At 41.0% G+C, this 23,913-nt stretch overlaps 1 protein-coding gene across 3 annotated transcripts in view; it reads right to left on the bottom strand.

Annotated features, from left to right (window-relative positions):
• The window catches only part of tmem255a (transmembrane protein 255A), a 76,359-nt gene that overhangs the window by 5,091 nt on the left and 47,355 nt on the right, over nt 1–23,913 (bottom strand). For 2 of the 3 annotated variants that reach the window (XM_043705071.1, XM_043705073.1), the window contains 3 exons: nt 20,803–20,891; nt 12,054–12,213; nt 3,393–3,539 (listed from right to left, as the gene is read on the bottom strand). In XM_043705071.1, the coding sequence (XP_043561006.1) occupies nt 3,393–3,539; nt 12,054–12,213; nt 20,803–20,891 (396 nt within the window). The remainder of the gene's footprint in view (nt 1–3,392; nt 3,540–12,053; nt 12,214–20,802; nt 20,892–23,913) is intronic. The other variant, XM_043705072.1, reaches the window with a different exon arrangement.

Genomic DNA, 23,913 nt, shown 5'->3' with positions numbered 1-23,913 from the left:
TACTTCTAGCCTAGAAATTACAATTTAGCATGACCAATCCACCTAATCTACACATCTTTGGACTGAGAGGGGAAACTGGAGCTAGGACTAATTGAACCGCAGGTGTTGTGGGGCATTAGAGAGGGAAAAAGTTAGCTGTACACTGTTCCTATCCCAGGAGGCAGTCAGACCCAATATTAGAGTGGTGCTGGAAAAGCACAATAGGTCAGGCAGCATCTGAGGAGCAGGAAAATCGACGTTTACCCAAAACGTCAGTTTTCTTGCTCCTCGGATGCTGTCTGACCTACTATGCTTTTCCAGCACCACACTAATCTTGACTCTAATCTCCAGCATCTGCAGTCCGCACTTTCACCTAGTCATACCCAGTAGGCTAGGAAGTGGTACAGATCTGGTTAGTAGCCTAAACCAGAGGCTGTGACAACCAGAGGTAGCGATACCCCAGATTCATTACAGGAGGATAGTTGATCATTGTCCTTAACCAGCAGGTTCTTGCTGTCTGTATGGAAGATGAAAGAGTCTGCATGGTGGATGAGCAAACGGAACACGGCACTGTGGGACTGCAGGCCATTCAATGTGGTCTGCGGCTGTACAGGACATTGGTTAGGCCACTGTTGGAATATTGCGTGCAATTATGGTCTCCTTCCTATCGGAAAGATGTTGTGAAACTTGAAAGAGTTCAGAAAAGATTTACAAGGATGTTGCCAGGGTTGGAGGATTTAAGCTATAGGGAGAGGCTGAGCAGGCTGAGGCTGTTTTCCCTGGAGCGCCGGAGGCTGAGGGGTGACCTTGTAGAGGTTTATAAAATCATGAGGGGCATGGATAGGGTAAATAGGCAAAGTATTTTCCCTGGGGTCTGGGAGTCCAGAACTAGAGGGCATAGGTTTAGGGTGAGAGGGAAAAGATATAAAAGAGACCCAAGAGGCAACTTTTTCACACAGAGGGTGGTACGTGTATGGAATGAGCTGCCAGAAGTGGTGGAGGCTGGTTCAATTGCAACATTTAAGAGGCATTTGGATGGGTATATGAATAGGAAGAGTTTGGAGGCATATGGGCTAGGTGCTGGCAGGTGGGACTAGATTGGGTTGGGATATCTGGTTGGCATGGACAGGTTGGACCAAAGGGTCTGTTTCCATACTGTACATTTCTATGACACTATGACTCTATAATTTGATAGTGATGGGAGACAGTATAGTAAGCGGATAGATTTTGTTCTCTGTCGCCAAGACTAAGAGTTCCAAAAGTTGTGTTGCCTAAAGAGAGGTCATTGGCTCATTGTCAGGTCAGGATTAAAGACATTTCATTGCAGTTGGAAATGAAAAAAAAAATAGGAGAATGAGATGGATCCAGTTGTCGTGGACCACATAGGAAACAATGGCAGAAGCAGAATTAGGAATGAGGTGTTGTTGAGGGAGTTTGACAACATCTGTCTCTATTGTATGAGCCCATAGTGAACTCAACGACAGCAGAATGGGAAACAAAAAACTTTCCTGCCTGAAACTGATAAAAGACAGCTTGTAGGATTATTTTAATTTTGCAGCTGAGAAACTATTTTAAAAAGCTGCTTTAGTTAAAGCTGATCATTGGAAATTTATTCTTGTATTCCAGCCCAGGAGTCTGGCAAAAGTCTGATAATAGGGTAGGTAACTCGCCCATTAAGCAGAATTACTAGTTGAACTTTGAGCCATCTGTATTGATCTTCATTTTCCTAGTATTCTGCACTCATTATATTGGGAAAGGAATACATTTTCTGCCAGCAAGCAATTTTTTTTTTGAAATTTAGTGAGTACTTAAGGAAGGGTTGAACTTTGGAATTTCTGACTTGCGCTCAAATTACCATCATCTACAGCAGATATACAACTCTTGGCATCAAACCTAATACAGTTTCAGGTGCAGAATACCATGCCAGAGACAACAGAGCTCAACTGCTAATCGGTAAAGGACTGTTACCATTACTTTTCCAGCACCACACTCTCCATTCTAATTGGTAAAGGACTGTTACCATTACAGTGTTGATTAATTTTGGCATAAATTTTGTGCAGGTCATGTTGCATGCTCTGGAACTGAAAAGACATGAGAAATATCCAGTAGAGGGCCTCGGGTCTCATTTACATGAGTCTGATAAGCCTAGTCCAAGTTGCAATTCTTGATGGGTGAACCCCACATTACTTGACATAATATTTGACTGTGGAATTCAGGACAGCAGTGTCTATGATCCTATCTTCAATCAACACCTTTATATTCTGACATACCAGATCAAGTGCCTACTTTCCTTCCCTATGAAGCCTGTGTACAAGCCGATCTTAACAGGACTACATCTTAGGAAAATGCAAACAACATGATTAAGAACATTCTGGTGCATATGGCTTACTGACATCATTGATTATGTTTACCTATTGGGGATGCCTGCATTTCTGTCAGCTTAAAACAATGCCAAAACTTTTGACATCTAAAAGGTGTGGACTGCCTAAAGACAGGTCATTGGCTCATTGTCAATTAATGCTTTGTTCTGATCCACCTTCTTAGCAGCTTTTCTTCATGGTGGCTTGCCGTTGCTGACCACCTCCTTCAAGGCAGAGTAGGATGAAATGACAGGTCCAATTCTACCTCTGCCAGGATGGGAACTGCACCTACACTGCTGGCGTTATCATCATATATAACAAAAATTTGGAATCCACCTGAATGCTAAGTTTTACAACCTGGAGATGAAAGAGATCACCTGAAATGATCAAACCTGAAGCAATGAACTTAGACACTGAAGAAAGAAAGATGTCCTGGTGACAGAGCTGATTAGGAAAAGCCATCAGAACACCAAAAACTCAGGACATCTGAAATATTTGCTGTTGCTGAGGATGCAAGGCATCAGTTAAAACAACCATGGTCTCAGGTTAAAATGTTGTACCTCAGGGAAACCCCAAGAACATTAAAACTGTACAATCTTTTCATTTTCCTTTTGTTTGGACATTAACCCTTCTAACTTTGTACCTGTGTTTGCTTAACACAACATCATTATTTTTCTTGGAGCAGATAATGAAGTTGTTCTTTATTTCACTCAAGGAAACCTTATGATTGACACCTTCCTGTATTTTAGACATTTGACAACTATATGTTTTATTAAAGAGAGGAATAGCTGTGTACAAGAAGTTTAAAAGAGTGTTCCAGCCAACCAAGGAGGTTGTAAAGGGGGGATATAATTCACCTATTCTCACAAAGCCACACTATTAGGAACTATAGCTAGCCACCTAGTCAACTAAGCTAAATGTACCCCACAACAAAAGACTACCATGATTTAAAGAACACACATTTAGCATATATCACATTTCATTTAATTAGTCAAGGGATGGAAGATGATGCAGCGATTTTAATCCAACAATTTTGATATCTAAGTACTGTACCTGAATATCATATGGGCTGTAAGGTGGCAGATGCGGAGGCCCAGGATAGAAGTTTGTGTAGGCCAGTACCTGCTGTCCAGGATCATACATTATGGGTGGAGTTGGAGGTTCAGGTGCGTACGTAATCTGGGAAGCAGTTGGTGTCTGCTGGAGTAAGATCAGAGAAAGACATATATAACCATTTGGGTGCAACAGGAGTGAAGTAATTCTGCAACCACAAATACCCTTTACACTTAATCTCTTCAGTGAAGCAGTTCTCAGGCTGTTTTGGATGTAAACTTGTTTTAATAAAAGATTCAAATTTTGTGCTATTCACTGAGGTGTAAATATTTTAGCTGTGAAAATTGGCCATACAAAGACCATCACAGCTGGGAGCACCATTAATCCACAGTGCCATTGTTTGAAAAATAATGGACTTATGCAGTTAGCTGTGGATGTTCTTTCAAAGGGAGTGCTCCCACAATGTCACTCAGTGTATAATAAATATTTAAATACTCTGACTGTGCACATAGATTTAAGAGCATGAGAAATTGTTTCAATTTCAAGTTTCAAAACTGTAATTGAGAACTAAATTTTGAAATTGCGCATACAAAAAAATGAAAATTCCTGTCTCCTGCCCACACATCCCGGCTGACATACATTCTGAACTGCACAAACATCATGAGCTGAATGGCCTCCTCCTGTGTGGTAAGTAGTTCATCTCTCTGGAGATACTAGCTGCTGTCTGGTTACTCATCCCAAACAGACACTCCTCAAAACATTTCAGCACATTGTCTATGTCAGTGGGCTGTACACTTCTTAGGACGAATGAGTCAATAGTGAGTAAGGACGAGTCTCCTGACAATTTTCAACTTACAATTTCATAGTTCATTGATGGTTGAGACTACATGAAACACACCAAGTGCTATCCTATATAGAATGAAGTGGTCAACAATCCTGGGATCTTGCTGGTTGTGTATATCACTTCCAAGTGCAACAAGTTCTATTGAGAATACTTCATGCTGAAGGAGTCTGGGTATAGCTAATCATATACCATCTATACTGACTATAGCACTGGATGCTCAAGAAATCAATCCCATGCTTCCAACCTTTCTTGCCATCTGACCAGAGGGACTGGTGTTGGAAAATGGTTATATGATGAACTTTTAAAGGCACATGTGGATTGCTAATGTCAAACGTCACTTTATATGGTGAGGATGGGGGGAATAGCATTACAGGCAGTCCAACTGATATCCTTTTAATGTCTACACACATGGTGAGCCCTTTGTGGATAAAGGGAATTGGGTGCCAGGAGCCTGTATAATATATTGTACAAAATCAAGATGTATCTAATGGACTTTGCTGGATTGGTTGCCAGATAGTGATGCTGGAGTCCCGGATGACATTTCCTGAGCCCAGGGATATGGCACCATTATCGAGGTGGTCAGTGGCATCGTAATACTGTAGAAAAACATGCAATTTTTGAAAAGTATCTTCACATATGCCACTTTTAAATATTGCAATTTTGATTTTTTTTCCCACAAGAATATGAATTAAGAGCAGAGGTCATTGAGCCCACTCCTAATTCAATATTGCACTTGCCTTCTGAGTCACTTGGCAGACATACAGACTAACATCTCATTATTCATATACCTGGATGCCCAAATCTCTGAGTTCCTGAATATTGAAGCTGTTTATGCTCAGGTGTAACACAATCTGGACAATAACAAGGCCTGGGATGACAAGTGCCAAGTATCAGTCACACACAAGTGCCAGGCAATAGTCATTTCTAACGAGACAGAATCTAACCATCACCCCACAACATTCAATGTATCTCCATCACTATCCACTATCAATGTCCTGGGGGTTATTATTGACCAGCAACTAAACTGGACTAGTCACACAAGTGCTGTGCTTACAAGAGCAGGTCAGAGGCTAGGAATCATGCAGTGAGTAACCCACCTCCTGACTTGCCAAAGCTGGTCCACCATCTACAAGGAACAAGTCAGGAGTGTGACGGAATATTCCTCACTTCCCTGGATGTGTGTAGCTCTAATAATACTCAAGATGTTTGACATCATCCAGGACAAAGCAGTTTGCATGATTGGTACCACATTCTCAAACATTCACTCCCTCCAACACTGATGCCCCATTGGCAGCAGGATCTATCAAAGGCGCAGTAGAAATTTACCGACAGCACCTTCCAAACCTATAACTACCACTATCCAGAAGGACAAAGGCAGCAGATACATGGAAACACCACCATCTACAAATTCCCCTTCAAGCCCTCACCTTCCAGCCTTGGAATTATAATTGCTGTTCCTTCACTGTTGCTGGGTCAAAATGCTGGAACTCCCTCCTTAATGGAATTTTGTGTCTAACTATACCAAATGGACTGCAGCTGATCAAGCACTCCTCTCACCATCACTTTCCCATGGTCAATTAGGGACAGGGAATAAATGCTGGCCCAGGCAATGATGCCGACATCCAGTTTGTGGGAAAAAAACCCTAAAGTTCTGTAGTTTAATCTACATTCAAATAATATGCTGCTTTTCTCTTTATTCTGTAAAATGAACAATTTACATTTTCTCACATTATAATTCACCTGCCACATGTCTTTGTAGACTTGTTTATCTTGTGTCAACTGCTTAATTTTCTACAAATCCTTGTGATATCCACAAATTTTGCTATCATACTTTTAGTCCCTTCATCCTAGTCATTGATTTAACTTTTATTCAACATATCATAGCATTGAACCTCAGAAGGTAAGGACAGGCACAAGTCCACAATGAGATGTCTTGTCAGGACTGAGTAGCATGTAGCCTGTATGAGAGCTCGTTTGTTTTGGAGTGGATTCTATAACCAGGTCAGAATTACTGTTTCAAAACCACAAGTAGCAAATGGCCCCACACCAGTTATTGCATCATCAGAATTCATTTTCAGCATAAATCAGGCTAGGTGGAGACTTTCTTTTAAGAAACAAAAAAAAAATCAAAGAAACCACATCAGAAGACACATTCTCTTAAAAGCCAAATAAATTTCAAAGTGTTCACTCATTGTAACTCCTAATTACACCATCTGTTGCCAAGGTAATCCTTGCAGAGGTAAGTAATAACAACTGTCCATTTTCACATGGCTGTAGAACTCTGAAGCCAGTATGATAAAGAGATTTAGTGAAGGTTGAAGCTCTGTAATATATCATTACTAACACTGCACAGATTAATTGTGTCTCACGGAGACATGTGATCACCTCGAGAACACAGTGTATGGTTTTGGTCTCTATTTCAAAAGTGATATGATTGCATTGGAAACAGTTCAGAGAAGGTTCACTCAATTCATTTCTTGGATAAATGGCTAGTTTTCGAAGAAAGGTTGTACAAGTTGGACCTATACTGGTTTATCTCATCTATCCATATTTAGGGGGTTGGTCAGCTCAGTTGGCTGGACAGCTGGCTTGTCTACAGCAGGAGTTCATTTCCCAACCTGGCTGGGGTTACCATAAAGGGCTCTCCTTCTCAACCTCTCCCCCTGCCTTAGGTGTTTAAACCACCACCAGTCATCTCCCTGTACTGAGACAGCAACCCTATGACAACTTTTACCTTTATACCCGTACAGAAGATTGAGAGGTGATCTTGTGAAAACGTGTGAGATCCCAAGGGGATTTGAAATGGTGGACACTAGTTGGTTCTTCTGGAGGGGACTAGAACTAGGGAACACAGTTTAACTTTGTGAACACACAAATTAAGAGGAACAGTCCACTGCGCCCACTCGAACCTGCTGTGCCATTTAATAAGGTCATGGCTGATCAGATTACACCACATTACCACCAATCTTTGATTAATTTTCACCTTGTCTTTTATCAAGAATCTATCTGCCTCTGCCTTAAGAACTCTCCTTTCACCACCTTCTCAAGAAGAGAGTTCCAAAGATTCACAGCTATCTGAGAGAAAAAAGAACCACTTAGGTCTGCTTAAAAGGGTGACACCTTATTTTTAAAAAGTGAATTTAAATTCTTTTGTGGGAGAATCTTTCTTATATGCACCCTGACATGACCTTACAGGATCAATCAAGTGGTCTCTTACTTTTTTGAACTCCAGTAGATACAACCCTCATCTGTCCAACATTGCCTCATCAGCCAACTCACTCATTCCAGGTAATTTTCTAGTTAATCTTTTCAATGCTTCGAACACATTTACATCTCTCCTTAAAGAGACCAATGTTCCCCTTTACTGGGTTTCCTGTAAGCTAGTCTATCTTCTATCAAGTGCAACACTACACCATTAGCTTTTATTTTCCATAATAACTTTTGACATGGTGTTTTATCAAATGTATTCTAGAACTCCAAGTACAATATGGGGAGCCAATGGCCTAATGCTTTTGTGGCTGGGCTGTTAATCGAAGGATCTAGGTATAATGTCCTCAGGACCTGGATTTGAATCGCATCAGAATCTGGAATTAGGAATCTCATGATGACCACAAGACTATTGCCGAGTGTCAGAAAAACCCATCTACTTCACTAATGTCCTTTAAGGAAGGAAACTGCCACCCTTACCCAGCCTGGCCTACATGTAACTCCAGACTTACATTAATGTGACTGACTCTTAAGTGCCCTCTGGGCAATTAGGATGGGCAATAAATGCTGGCGTAACCAGTATCATCCTCATCCCCTGAATGAATTTTTTTTTTAAAATCCACCTTTATCCAAAGCACAATAATTTAAAGAATGAGGAGGAATGTTTTCTCTCAGAAGGGCATTAATTTGTGGGATTCTCTTCCCCAGAAAGCAGTAGAGATTTGATTGTAAAGTTTAAGGTGGACTTCGATTTTATGATACACAATGTAATAAAGTGGGTGACAGAGACAAGAAGATGGAGTTGAGACCACAAACAGATTAACCATCTTCATAATGAATGGCAAATGTTAAATGGACTATTCCTGCTCCTAAATTCTATGTTCTTATGCAATAATACATATTATGGAACTAACACTCTGGAAGTGTCTTGTTTCGGCATTTTACAAATATTTCAAGTTTTCCTCTTTGCAAGGTGCAGATGTCTGCTGAGGCAGCATTCCAAGAATTCTCTGGTAAATCAGTGAAGTTGTCACTCCATGTAGGAACAGCAGCAGATCACTAAGTCCCTTGAGTTTCTTCCAACATTCAACTTGTCATGGCTGATCTATGCTCCTAACTTAAGTATGAACAACTTAAATATCGGTGAATATTAACAACCATATTTTTTGAGGAGAGAATTCTAGATTTCCTCTTTTTGTAAATACAAACCCAAACCCATGTGTGGGTTTCATTTCATACAGTCAGATAATGGGGTAGCAGTTCTGTTTGCATTAATAATCATCCACTAATCAGCTTCATGAGATGTGGGTGTAGATGGCCGGGCCAGAATTTATTGCCCTGTTGCTGTCTGTTTGATGAGGTTGATCTACCATACTGCTAGGGAGAGAGCTCCAGAACTTTGACCCAGCGACACTGAAGGAATGGCGCTATATTTCCATGCCTGGATGATGAATGCCGTGGAAGGAAACATTCAAGTGTAGTGCTCCCATACCTCTGTTGCCCTTGTCCTTTTAGATGGAAGTGGTTGTGGGATTGGAAGGTGCTGTTCGAGGAGCCTTCATGAATATCTGTAGTGCATCTTGTAGATAGTACACACTGCTGCTACTGAGTATCGATGAAGGGACTGAATGTTTGAGGCTGTGGTGCTAATCAAGCTGGCTGCTTTGTCCTAGATGGTGTCAAACTTCTTGAATATTGTTGGAGCTGCACCCACTCCTGATGTGAACATTGTACACGGTGGACAGGGTTTTGGGGCAAGATTCCTAGCCTCTGGCCTGCCACAGGATTTATATGACTAATCCAGTTCAGTTTCTGGTCAATGGTAACCCCCAGGATCTTCATATTGAGGGATTCAGTGATGGTGACCCCATTTTACATCAAATGGTGAAGGTCAGATTCTCTCGTTAGAAATGGTAATTGCCTGGCACTTGAGGCACAAATGTTACTTGTCACTTTTCAGCCAAAGTCTGGATATTATTCAGGTCATGCATGGACATAGTATCTGAGGAGTCATGAATGGTGCTGAACATTGTGCAATCATCAGCTGACATCATCACTTCTGACCTTATGATGGAAGGAATGTTGTTGATAAAGCAGGTTAGGCCTAGGATACTACCTCGAGGAACTCTTGCAGAATTGTCCCGGAGCTGAGATGACTGACTTCCAACTGCCACAACCATTTTCTTTTATGCCAGATATGACTCCAATTGGACAGTTTTCCTCCTGATTCCCACTGTCTCCAGTTGGGAGCAAACGTCCATGTTCTTTGCCGTCTCTAGGGACACATAAGCCCCAGTTTAAATCTCTTCCTTCCCATCAACTAAATCAGTACAGAATCTGGAATGAATGACTTAATGCTGACCTGCATGGCTATTCAAAGTGACTTGCTAACCTCATAGGACTCTGTTACAACTCTAATCACATAATATCAGCAGAGAAGCCATTTCAATTTTCTAATACAATTCCAATTAGAATGCTTTGTGTCTTCTCAGGGAATCCTGGGCCTGGAAACTGATTTGGCTAACCAGACTGTTCTGAAGAAGGGTCACTGCACTGGGAACTTTCTCTCTCCACAGATCTTGGCAGGCCTGCTGAGTTTCTCCAGCTGTTCCTGCTTATATTTCCACTATCCACAGTTCTTTGTTTATTTTACTGTCAATCAAGTAATGTTTTCCCAGGAGCTCAGGTGTATCAACAGCGTAATGACTTCTGGGCTCTCAGCTAAGCCTTATTGTGTTAAGAGCTTTCTGCTATCAATATTGTAAAAGTTTGAATGGTTGTCACTGTTACTGTCCTGTAATAAAATAAACCTTTTGTTTTAAAATGTGCAAAGTTATAATTGAATGATTTTGTAGAAGTTTATTTTCAGGTACACTATTGTCACCAGAGGTTTAATTAATTCTGTACAGTGGTAGGTTAATGATATAGACATTTGGCATAGGGGACATGAGGGGCTTGGTTGGGGGAGTGGAGTGGAAGGGCATAGGGCAAGAGGAGGAGTTCTCAACTTATCCTTCATGCAAGTGATGGCTCACAACACCTCTATGGTGATGGAGACCATGCCCCCTTTGAAAATCAGCCCCATCTCCATGAAAACTGCACAGTGAATTCTGCCATAGCAGTTGAAGTTTTAAAGTTTAATGATGACCATGAAATCATTGCTGATTGTCAGGAAAGGCCCATCTGGTTCACTGGTATCTTTTAGGCAAGCAAATCTGCCATCCTTACCTGGTCTGGCCTACATGTGATTCCAGACCTACAGCAACGTGACTGACTCTTAACTGCCTTCTGCGCAATTAGGAATGGGTAATGGTGCTGATCCAGCCAGTATGACACTAACATCCCATGAATGAATAATAAAAATGGTAAGGCCATGCCTTTCTCGATAATGGAATTGGCCAGGTGGGTAGTGCCAGGTGAAGTCTTGTGCCCTGAACCATTTGCACACTTAAATGATACTCCTGAAAACGGAAAAACCCAGGAGTGGGATCAGGAAGCATAAATTGACATCCATTTTTGAATGGTTCTGGAGTTATTCCTTCCTGGCAAAAATCCAGGCAATACCTCTGACACAATGATGATCAGCAAGAGAATCAGAGCTTAAAGTTCACTTTGAAAAAAAAGAGTGAGAATATCAACACATATCCTTTTGGTCAACTTCACCTCAATTTGTAAGAAAAACATGCTATGAAACTATAAGATTTTCTATTGCACAAAAGTTATGGCCCCGCCCCCATCAAGTAGTATTAAGTACAATGATAGCTAAAGTTCTCTTTTCAATGGTAAGGGTTTAGTTAATTCAAACAAAGTAATAAATAATTTCGATGGTTTCTTAATCCAACAATGAATTCCTTTGCATTACTCACACATTCTTAATCATGATAAGATGAAATTCCAGAGGATTACATAGGCACAAAATAATGCAGAATTGCAAAAAGAACGAGACATCAGAGGGACTCAGCCAGAATGACTGCTGAAGTATTCCCTCTGGAGAAACACAGAAATAATGGCCATTAATTTCCAAGATCATTACGAACCTTTTCCAGGTTCCAGCTACAGGGCAGTGTTACAGCAGATCTGTGAGCTTATTACCTTCTTGCTTGCTGATTTAACAAGAACAAACTTGGATTTATGTAGCACCCTTCATAATAATGGGACATCCCTAATTCCTTTTAAAATGTAGAAAGACAGGAAATGCCATGTCAGATTGTACAAAGGAAATTCCTTCAAACCGCAATGTGACCCAAAACGTGATATCTTGTTTCAGTATATTGACTGGGGCACGAATATTGACCATGATAATGAGGAGAATTCCTATGCTCCTCTTTATAACAGTACCATGTAATTCTTTACATCCATGTTTTAAGACATGGTTTAATGTCTTATGTAGAGGACAGCAACTCAGTGTAGCCTCCCTCAACACTGGTTCAGGAAGGATCAGCCAAGATTATCTGTTCAATATACTGGAGGGAGATCTTCCACTGTCTCTGCTCCAAGAAAGAGAAAGGAAAGTTTTTATTTACTCCTAGCTCACAAAACAAAGTGACATTAATGCAGATAATATGACATTATTCCAAATTAATTTTCTGCAATCATAGAAAATTCAGTACCATATCTTTAAAGGATCCAAGGACTGCTGCTGTGATAATCCCAAGAAACAAGCCCACAATGTTGAGGATCGTCGATGACCACAGCAAGTGGTACAGGTGGATAACCTCTTGGCAACTTCCAACATCATTATATTCGTAGTAGCCACCCAACGTTTCTCGGCTGCGTTAAAAGAATAAAACAAGATGAGACTATCTGAAGAATGATGCTCTCTCCCTGCGTGCCATGCACCATCAAATGTCCTCCGACCCAACCAAAAGGAGGAGTTAGTAAATTCTTCCAGAAGTAATGAGGAAAATTGTACTATACTGGCGATCCAGTTAAGTGCTTTGGAAACACAAGTTCCTGAAGGGCTGCATGGTGGCTCAGTGGTTAGCACTGCTGCCTCACAGAGTTCGATTCCTGCTTTGGGCAATTGTCTATGTGGAGTTTGCATATTCTCCCCATGTGTGGGTTTGCTCCGGTTTCCTCCCACAGTCCAAAGATGTGCAGGTCAGCTGAATTGGCCGTGCTAAATTGCCCATAGTGTAAGGTGCATTAGTCAGGAGTAAATAGAGAGTAGGGGAATGGATCTAGGTAGGTTACTCTTCAGAGGGTTAGTGTGGACTTGTTGGGCCAAATAGCCTGTTTTTATGCTGTAGGGAATCTAATCTAACCTAAATCCCAGAATAGGAAGCTAGTAAATTAAATGAAAAGCTCTGGAAATTAAAGCTAGTCCTTAGCAACAATGACCGGGACAACAAACAATGATTTTTATAAGATCTCAGCTGGTTCTTTAATGTCCTTTCGGGAAGTATATCTATTGTTCTGACCTGGTCTAGTCTAAAAGTGACTCCAGACATTGCGATTGACTCTTAACTGCCCTCTGAAGTGACCCGAGCAAGCCATTTATTTTCAAGGGCAATGGGAATTGCACAATACCACCCACATCTTGTGAATGAATCAACCAAAATATTTGCCAGCAATGCCCACATCCTATTAAAACAAACATAACTAAATTTGCCATTTTGCTGCCAAGCAGGGTGTGCAATTAGATCAGTTATTTCATTCAGTGATACATATCTAGTTCAGGTGGCTGGTTTGGAGTTACAAGCAAGCAAACCAAGCTTCTAGAGCTTGAGCTGTCAGTATTCATTTGCAGCAAGTGGAACATCAATTTCTTACCTAAAAATGAAAGCAAAGCACTGTGGATCTGGAATATTAAATGACCGAGAAACAAAAGTCATTGTTCTCAAAACATTAATTAGGCTTCTCACCCCACAAATGCTGGCAGACTTATTGAGTTTCTCCAGCACTTTTCTGTTTTTATGTCAATTGCTTTCTTTTAAAAAAAAATGGTTAGGGAAAGAAACTAACTGGTTTGACAAGTATATTTGTAATTCCCTCTTGTTCAACTCATCCTTCACGCAGCCAGACCATCAAATTTACAAAACACAAAGATAACAGCTGAAGCATTAGGATCAATCTGTCATTAGTTGTAAAACTGGTTATACAGTGCAACATCTAAAGTTAGAGGAAAGCCACTGTCCTTCCCTTGGCCCATCGCTCCACTGGTCACAGTATAAAATTTAAATGTTTTGCCCAGTTACCAATATTGTCAATTATATGCTTTAGATATATTAGGTTTGGAATAAGAAAGATCATCAAAAGGTTTCCTTAACAAACAACAGGATTAGCTCTACAAAGATATAAAGCTGATAATACTTATTGTTATTTCAATTTGTATTAAAGATCGAAATAACAAAGTATAAATATCTACCATTTGAAGAAACACATGGATACACTCCAATTAAAAACGAAGAACTTTCTCTACAGGAGATTAATTTTGAGGAAACAAAATTCCACCAATGATTGGTGGTTTTTGATAGAAATAAGGAATGAAATGCTCAAGATGGCTTTGAATGGAAATCCTGTCACACACAGGCGGAAGGCACTAACCACAGGCAGCTGTCACTGGGCCCTTTTTTCACAGTTTGTTCAGGAGATGTCAAGAATTCAAAGGCTTTTCAGATCTCACACCAGACTCTCCAAAAGGGTGTTCTTAAAAAGGCAGAGAGTGAAATGCTGGCTTCTCTCTCAGCAAGGTGTAGTTCAACTGAACTCCAAATAATATCCAAAACAAAGTCAGAGCATATTACTTTAAACATTCTAAGTTCCAAGAGTTCTCTTTAAAAGTGAAGTCCCAATGAGCTTCCAGTGACTCCCTTTCAAAATCAAGCAAATTCAGGGATCCAATAAACCACTATCCACAATTCCTTTTTAAAATAATTCTTCAAAAAATATCAATATTGGAGCATCTACATAACAGATTCCTTTGAGTTAGGGACATTCCCAGCTCTCCAAAGATACTGTATTACAATCCAAACAGAAAGTATATGCGTCTTCACTTGAAAGTGTAAACGCCTTCTAATATGTGGAATTTTCTTTGAAAGATACTGGGTTCAATTAATCACTTTCAGTATTAAAACCTATGCACAGTGCACAGAGATGTAAAATAAAATCTGTATTAGCACACACACAACATGGGTGCTGGGGAAAAATAAGCACTACCGCAGTTAGGTGGTAGTGTGGGGGGGAAAAGGGGGAAAAAAGCAGGAGTGTTGCAGGTTCTGCTCAAAAAAAGGAGAAAAAAATCTGTATTACCAAGAGGGTTTGGGAAATATGGTGGGAAGGAAAATGTTCAAACAATGTAGATTACTGTGTAAAAGAGATAATTCTGCTTGTGTCAAATAAGATACAAAAATGGTATCAATACTGAATAAAGGGTGACCTTACAAAGGTTTTTAAAATCATGACGGGCATGGATAGGGTAAATAGGCAAGGTCTTTTCCCTGGGGGTTCAGAACTAGAGGGCATAGGTTTAAAGTGAGAGGGGAAACATTTAAAAGGGACATAAGGGGCAATGTTTTCACGCAAAGGGTGGTGCGTGTATGGAATGAGCTGCTAGAGGAATGTGGAGGCCAGTACAATTACAGCATTTAAAAGGCATCTGGATGGGTGTATGAATAGGAAGGATTTGGAGGGATATGGGTAAAGGGCTGGCAAATGGAACTAGATTAGTTTTTGATATCTGGTCAGCATGGACAGTTGGACTGGAGGGTCTGTTTCCGTGCTGTACATCTCTATGACTGTAGGCTAATGATTGCATCAATGATGACATAGCCTAAACTGTGTGGTGTTAAGTATAATACCACTTTTGTGTTTATGCTCTTAGCAACAAGAAATGTTTCTCTTTTTTATTTGTATTCTCAGACTCTAAGAGGTCGCACCTTTTTGTTTATTTTACCTTTGCACCAATGCATTAATGTCCAGGCAGCAGAGGAAATGAGGAATTCCTGTTTTATGTTTGCTAACTCTACAATCATCAGAAATATAGAGTACAGGGGAATGTATTTCAGTGATTTAAAGTCAGCAGCCCCTTCTCTGTCCATTCCACCAAGAGGACATTGTTCCTAAAATGCAGTTCAGCCAAGATAATGCTCATGGCTTCACTAACATAGCGGTCAGATGAAGGAAGCCAATTTTTCCATGAACAGCATGCAATTCACCTAATGATGTGTTTTGTACAATTAATTGGTCAGAAATTGCTGAGATAACAATGCTTATTAATTTACAATTAATAAACTCTACAAAATCTAAAATATAATTATTAATTCCTAACAGGAAAGTTGAGGCCAAAACATTGAATGTTTTCAAGGAGGAGGGTAGGTAATATTTTTAGGATTGAAGATATTAAATGGCTTAGGAGAAAGCAGGAACAAGGGACTGACTTAAATGATCAGCCATGAACATATTGAATGGAAGGGCAAGTTCAAAGGATTAAATGGTCTATTCCTGCTCCAATTTTCTGTGTTTCTATGTTTCTGTGTAAATCCACCTGTTTTCAACAATACTGTAATGTCATGTGATGATTAAATCCCCCAATGAATGCCACTCACTGTGATGTGCCATTATAAAAACCCTGGCATAAATTTCACAAGAGAGTCTCTGCAATTCCACCACTGTCAACACCAGTATTGAAGAAATCTCTCTCTTCATGGATTGCAATGATTCAAGAAGGCAGCTCACCTTCTGAAAGAGCAACTAGGGACAGGCCATTACTGCTGGCTCAGCCAGTGATGCACAGGTCACACGAGTGAATGACAGCATTTCCACCTGGAGACACCTGAGTAATGATAAAGCGGTTTGCATGTTCCTCTGAAATTGTCTCACTGTTTTCTTAACAGTTCCTGAGCTGGAACAGCAGGCATGCTGGTCAGGGTTGAGTAACGTATGTAATGTTGTCAGGGATGATGTATTAGAAACTTCATGCATTACCTTCAGCTGGGCAGAGAGAAATAGCTGAGTTTTTAATCCTTTCCTGGACACGATTCCTGCAATTATTTGGCTCCCTCACCAGACTAAATACATTATTGCTGAGGTCGAACGTATAAAAAAGGGTTAAAGAGCTCAGCTGGCCCTGTTGCAAGTTATCACTGGCATTATGCACTGTTCAATACAACCCTATATCAATAAATCCACCAACTCTTGCATATTCACAACAGAAAGAGCAATTATTCATTGTGGCAATCTCAACTTCTGTCAAGACACTTTCTGCAGGTCACGCTCCTTTATTTTAGATGTTTTTACTGGACATGCTGCACTGAAACAATGCTCAAGATAAGGTGGAAAAACTGGGATCTGATTTACCATAATTAATGAGCAGGTTGGAGTGAATACAGTAAAGTATTCATGAGAGAGAAAAATAGTAGAAGCCACATCTCTAAGGCTTTAAAATGTATTGCAATATAAATATTCCCTCCAAGCTACATGGCTTTGCAACAATCTGGATGTTTCCACACACGGGGGTGGCGGGGGGCAGCATGGTGGTCAGTGGTTAGCACAGCTGTGTCAAAGCGGCAGGGACCCGGGTTCAATTGCCGCCTCAGGTGACTGTCTGTGTGGAGTCTGCACATTCTCCCAGTGTCTGCACGGGCTTCCTCCAGGTGCTCCGGTTTCCTCCCACAATCCAAAGATGTGCAGGTCAGGTGAATTGGCCGCGCTAAATTGTCCACAGTGTCAGGTGCATTAGTCAGGGGTAAGTATAAGGTAGGGGAATGGGTCTGGGTGGGTTACTCTTCGGAGGGTCGATTGGACATGTTGGGCTTAAGGGCCTGTTTCCATACTATAGGGAATCTAATCAATTACAAATCAGTCCCCTTAAATCATTGTCAGCGCACAACCACACAATAACCCCATCCACCTAAATAAATGGACAGTAAGGAAAAGAATCAGAGGGAATGTTGCATAATCCAATACTGTACATAAATTATTATTTAGACAAGGAAAGAGCCTTTTCCTGCTGAGCAGTCAGTGGGAAAAGCAACTGTTGTACCTTTTTAAAAATGTTGTCCCTGGGTTCCTAATTAATGAGAATTGGTTTGGGATGTAGCAATGTCATCTATTTGTATTTCTAAAAAGGATTTTCATCAAAGTGCCGCATGAGGGACTCTGTGCTAAAATTAAGGGTAATCGTGTCAGGGGATATCACAAGATAGATTGCAGATCAGCCAGAGGTGATTTGAAATCAAATGATTTTCCCCCAGTAGGTTCCAGCCTCTCCTGAGGTTCACAAGTGATCTGTGCCAGGTCACCTTCTGTACATTAACAATTCGGAGCAGAACACAGTGACGTTACTAAATTACATCCCTATTCACTAAAGGAGCGGATGCTGCTAATGACACAGCAAACAAGAAGGTAGATGAGAAACTGAATTGGTGAAAAATAGATAAAGAGAAACACCAAAGGGATGGGATTCATCATAGGTTACTGAGGAACACAAGGGTGGGATATTGGAGGCTCAGGTCATAATCTTATAATTTTTCTGAGACACGGGGAGCTGTGCCAGATGATTGGAGAAATTTAAATGTTACGCCGCTCTTCAGAAAGTGTGGGCTAAATCTGGAAACGTGTTACGCAGCTGGACATGTTAATGGGCAAACGCTTGGAGACAATAATTAAAGACAAAATTGACTGTCACATGGAAGAGCGGGTGTTAATAAATGACAGCCAGCTCAGATTTGTAAAAGGTAAATTGTGTTTGGTGAACCTGCTTGAGTTCTTCAATGAGTAATGGAGACAATTTCATGAGATTCAAGTCATTGATGAGGTATATTATCAAAAAGTCTTTGTCAAAAGTAGCATGTAATGGAATAATTGGCTTGTCAGCAAAACAGCATAAATAATGTTTATGTGTGATGAACAATTGGTTTGAATTTTAGTTTTTTTAAAAAAAAAGTCCCAGGACCAAGTCCAAAACCTGCTTCTCCAAAAAAAGGTGTATCAAATGTTGCCTCTAAATAATTTTTAACCACTGGCAGAAAGGCATCATGAATGCAATATTTCAATGATGTGCAAGTAGAGACATGTTTGCAGGGCTAGAGTGCTAGAACAGAATGATGGATTAATTGGATTGCTTCACAGACAACATGAAATGAACTGAATGAACACCTCCAGTGTTATTATGATTCTACAATGTAAGCATATTCTCCTTTCCAGAAGGAATTTAAAGGGTAATTTAATAGAACAGTTCAATGAAGGGTTTTTTGAGAGTAAAAAGGCTAATGTGCTTCCAGTGGCAGAAACGTTGCTAAATCGTCAACAGATTCAGGATACTTGGCACCAGAACCAGGTGTAAGATGAAGAGTTATTTTAAATGCAGTTGATTCTTAGCTGGAATGCACTGAAAAGTATGATAAAATCAGAGTCACTTAAAAATTGAAATTTGGTAAATACAAGGAAAGGGGGGAAATTTATCAGCCTCTGGAAAAAGAAAGTGGGACTGATGGTTGTCTTTATGACTGGGACAGACAAAATGACTCAGTTGTATCTGTTCCTGGCCAGTTTAACGCTATACAAACTTTAGAGGAGGATATTGATTACAAATAGATTGGCACTGTCTGCGGAAATGGGCCCAAAGATCAGTAATTAATTGTGCAGATCTGTACTGTAAATACATGTCATATAAGTATGTTCCTAGAGGTGCAGAATTCAGAGCTGGAGGATAATGATTGGATGAAAGTCAAAGATGACAGGACCGTTTGCAACTACACCAAAATGTTCACGCTCAAAGGCAGACAGCCAGAGGTTGATGGCTACTGGGTTGGTATTGTTTTGTATTAAACTAGTATCAGGTCAATGAAAGGCTTTGGTGAAGAGCTGTATATTCTCTGTTCCCTCCATTTCAATGGGGCCATTTTAATTCTGGTTTACTGAAGAACAATAAAAATGATTGTTTCTGTAAGTGCACTGAATTATAGAAATTGACTTGATGCCTTGGATGTGGATTTGTTAGACAGGTTATAAATCTGGATCGGATTCATATCTGCAAAGCTATTAAAAAGACATTGCGAGCATTCAGCAGGATAGATTGTATGAGGCAAATGGGATGAGTAGAATTGGGGAAGGTGGAGCAGAGAGGAGAGGATGAGAATACAAGCACGAGTGCAATAAATAGTGAGACAAGTGTGAATGGATTTGTGGTTTTTTTTTCATCCACTGTACATAAAACAACATATCTATTCTGCAAAACAAACTCAATTTAGGAACAAAAACAGGAAGTGCTAAGGAAACTCAGCAGGTCTGGCAGCATCTGTGGAGAGAGAATCAGAGTTAACATTCTTCAGATTTGTACCAGACTTGAAACGTTAACTCGGTTTCTCTCTCCACAGATGCTGCTGGACCTGCTGAGTTTTTCCACCATTTCATTTTTTTTCAGGTTTACAGCTTCCACAGTATTTTGTTTTTATTTATAGTTTAGAAGTAGCTTACAATGGCCTACCTTTCATACCCTCAGGACAAAATGCTTCTCAATTAATAATATTTGACGGACTATGTAGGCAAACAAAGCTGTCAATGTGTATACAGCACATAGAGTTACCGTCTTATCAGTTGGCTTTGGTCATGTCGGTTGAAGGACAAACTGCAGCTAGAACAATATTAGATCTCTCCTTGATCTGTTATACTGGGATCCCTGAAACACTCGTTTCAACATTTCAAATTGGCCACTTTGGCATTCCTCAGCATTGCCGTTAAATGAAGTGCATGCTTTTGATTGTGAAGGTTGAATCTACAGCATAGGCAAAACCCTCACATTATCATGGCCTGGTCCTGGACTTGAAAGCTGACCACCATAGTCCCAGGTGGAGCTGGGAAATTGGTGAGGCCTCCTACTGGCACTCTCCACCTGATTAAATCTCACCCTGGCACCAATCTTGCCTCAGGTTAGGGCATTAAATTATGCTCAATGTTTGAGTTCTATGACCGTTCCTCAGAAGCTGCATGGCCTGCTGAGCATTTCCCACATTTTCTATCTTCATTTCAGATTTCTAGCATCTAACGTGTGGTGATGTGTGTGTGGAGTGAAGGAACTTAGGTAAACGCTCAGGGATGGCTCAGAGGTCTGAAGGCTAGCGGATGTTCCAGAGATAAGGATTGTTGGTGTATGAGTGTGAGTGTGAGTGTGAGTGTGTGTGTGTCAGAGGGAACTTGAAAACAGGGGCTTGAATCTTAAAATTGAAGTGTTGTCAGATTGGGTACTAATATCAGCTAGTGAGCATAGGGTTGAATGGGACTTAGTACATACGTTTGGGAGTTGTTCCGTTTGATGCATTAGACTGAAAAAGTCAGTGCTAAACAGAGAACGGTTAACTCATGTCAAAGCAGAAATTAATTTAAAATGCATAAACCAAGAGATTTTAAAATGAAACCCACCTGCCACATTTATAAAGGTCACAACAGTAACAGGTATTGCTCTTTATTTTCAGCACGCAGGGAGCACGTGACTGACTCGGGCACATCACCTAATGAAAAGAAGAAATCCAGTCACCTGACACTGTGCAATAAAACTTCATTTCTCTACTTAACCTGAAAAGGTTCAGTTACTTTGTTGTGGCTTTTATTGGACTTTAAAGAATGAGTGACCAATTCATTTCTTTCTGTTGAGCTCTGCCATGCTGTAGACTTTGAGCCTGAAGTATAAGAAGAAATAGGAGCACGAGTGGATGAAAACTTCTTTAGTTTCCTCCGCTATTCAATAAAATCATGGCCAATCTCAACTCCTGACTTATCCCATGCAGTTAGAGTCCAAAGCCTATCAATGGCAGTCTTGAATACTCTCACTGATTGAGCATTCACAGCATTCTGGGGAAAGAGAATTCTAAAGATTCACAAACCTCAGTAAAGAAACGTCTCTTGACCTTAACCCAAAATGGCCGATCCTTTATCCTGAGATAACGTCTCTTGTGCTAGGCTCACCAGCCAGGGGAAGTGACCACCTCAGCATCTTATGTTTCAATAAGACCATCGATCATTCTCCAAAAACGAGAGGACAGTCACTTTCTATGCAATCTCTCCTCATTGGAGATGTCTCTTGTTCGAGAAATCAGTCTAACTAAACTTTCCCTCTTTTGATAAGAATACGTTGCTCCAGGTGTGGTCTCACCAAAGCCTTGTGCAGTTACAAAAAGACTTCCTCACTGTTGTTCTCCAATCCTCCTGCAAAGAAAGGTCAACATACCATCTGTCTTTCTAAGCACTTGGTGTACCTGCACACTAACCCTGTGATTGTTGTGCAAGCATGCGCAAACCTCTCTGATCACCAACAGTCAATACAAACTTAAAAAGCCTCTCAAGCTGGAGATCTGAAATAAATGGGAACAATGCCAGAAGCACTCAGCACAACAGGCAGTACCTGGGGACAGAAACAAAGTCAATATTTCAGGTTGATGACCTTTCATCAGGAGGTGCCACCCACTGCTCGCGCTCAGGGGTTGAGAGCTTGAGGAGTGTCATAGATGCAGAAGAGGCCCTTTTGCCCACCAAGAAAAATTCTACTCTAAATTTACACTAGCCCCTCTTTCCAGCTCTGTGTCCAATAGCCTTGAATGTTTCAACAGTTCAAGTGCTCGTTCGTGTACATCTTTTAAAGGTTTTAGGTTTCCTGCCACTCCAACTCTCCCAGGCAGTGTAGTCCAGGTTCCCACCACCCTCAGGCTGAATAAGCTTTTCCTCAAATCCCTTCTAAACCTCCTGCCTTTCACCCAAAAATATATGCCCCTTGGTTATTGACCCTTCAACCATGGGGAATAGCTGTTTCCAATTCAGCCCTGTCCCTCATAACCTTGTACACCTCAATCAGGTCTCCCTCAGCCTTCTCTGTTCTAAAGAAAACAATCCAGGCTTATCCAGCCTCTCTTCATGGCTAAACTGCTCCATCCCTGGCAACATCCTGGTGAATGTCCCCTTCAACTCCCTCCAGTTCAATCACAATCTTCCTATACTGCGGACACTAGAACTGCATATAGTTCTCCAAGTGTAGCCAAACCAAAGTTTTGTATAGCTTTTTCATAAGCTCCCTGCTCTTATAACCTGTGCCATAACTGATAATGAGGCATGCTGGACATTTAGCTTTAACTACTTTATTAACCTGTCACCTTTAGGGAATCTATGGACAAGTGCACAGTGGCTCAGTGGTTAGCACTGCTGCCTCACAGCGCCAGGGACCCGGGTTCGATTCCAGCCTCGGGTGACTATCTGTGTGGAGTTTGCACATTCTCCTTGTGTCTGTATGGGTTTCCTCCCACAATCCAAAGATGTGCAGGTTAGGTGAATTGGCCATGCTAAATTGCCCGTAGTATAGGTTAGTGTAGGTGTAGTGTAGTCCAGGCATGCGTAGGTTAGATGTCAGGGGAAAATAGGGTAGGGGAGCGGGTGTGGGTGGGTTGCTCTTTGGAGGGACGGTGTGGACTTGTTGGTCCGAAGGGCCTGTTTCCACACTGTAGGATTCCAAGAGATCCCTCTGTTCCTCTCAATTTTGTGGTGCTTGAGGGTATGCAATGCAAATGGGCAGCAGCCAGAGGCTCTGATACACCTTAGAACATAGAACAGTACAGCATAGAACTGGCCCTTCAGCCCACGATGTTGTGCCGACCATTGATTCTCATGTAAGGTAAACACTCAAATTTCTGTGACCATATGCATGTCCAGCAGTCTCTTAAATATCCCCAATAACCTCTCTTCCACAACTGCTGCTGGCAACACATTCCATGCTCTCACAACTCTCTGCGTAAAGAACCCTCCTCTGACATCCCCTCTATACTTTCCGCCAAACAGCTTAAAACTATGACCCCCTCATGTTAACAATTTCTGCCCTGGGAAAAAGTATCTGGCTATCAACTCTATCTATGCCTCTCATCTTGATTCGGAGATTCCGGTGTTGGACTGGGGTGTACAAAGTTAAAAATCACACAACACCAGATGAATCACCTGAGGAAGGAGCATCGCTCCGAAAGCTAGTGTGCTTCCAATTAAACCTGTTGGACTATAACCTGGTGTTGTGTGATTTTTAATCTCATTATCTTGTACACCTCAATTAGGTCCCCTCTCTTCCTTCTTTTTTCCAATGAAAAAAGTCTGTGCTCAGTCAACCTCTCTTCGTAAGATAAGTCCTCCATTCCAGGCAGCATCCTGGTAAACCTCTTCTGAACTCTTTCCAAAGCATCTATATTTTCCCTATAATAGGGCGACCGGAACTGGACACAGTATTCCAAGTGCGGTCTAACCAAAGTTTTATACAGCTGCAACAAGATCTCATAGCTCTTAAACTCAATCCCCTTGTTAATGAAAGCCAAAACACCATATGCTTTCTTAACAACCCTGTCCACTTGGGTGGCAATTTTAAGGGATCTATGTACTTGCACACCAAGATCCCTCTGTTGCTCCACACTGCCAAGAATCCTGTCTTTAATCCTGTACTCAACTTTCAAATTTGACCTTCCAAAATGCATCACTTCGCATTTATCCAGGTTGAACTCCATCTGCCAC

This window comes from Chiloscyllium plagiosum, chromosome 15 (genome assembly GCF_004010195.1).
Source record: "Chiloscyllium plagiosum isolate BGI_BamShark_2017 chromosome 15, ASM401019v2, whole genome shotgun sequence".
NCBI lineage: Eukaryota > Metazoa > Chordata > Chondrichthyes > Orectolobiformes > Hemiscylliidae > Chiloscyllium > Chiloscyllium plagiosum.
This window is presented reverse-complemented; position numbering and strand designations above follow the sequence as displayed.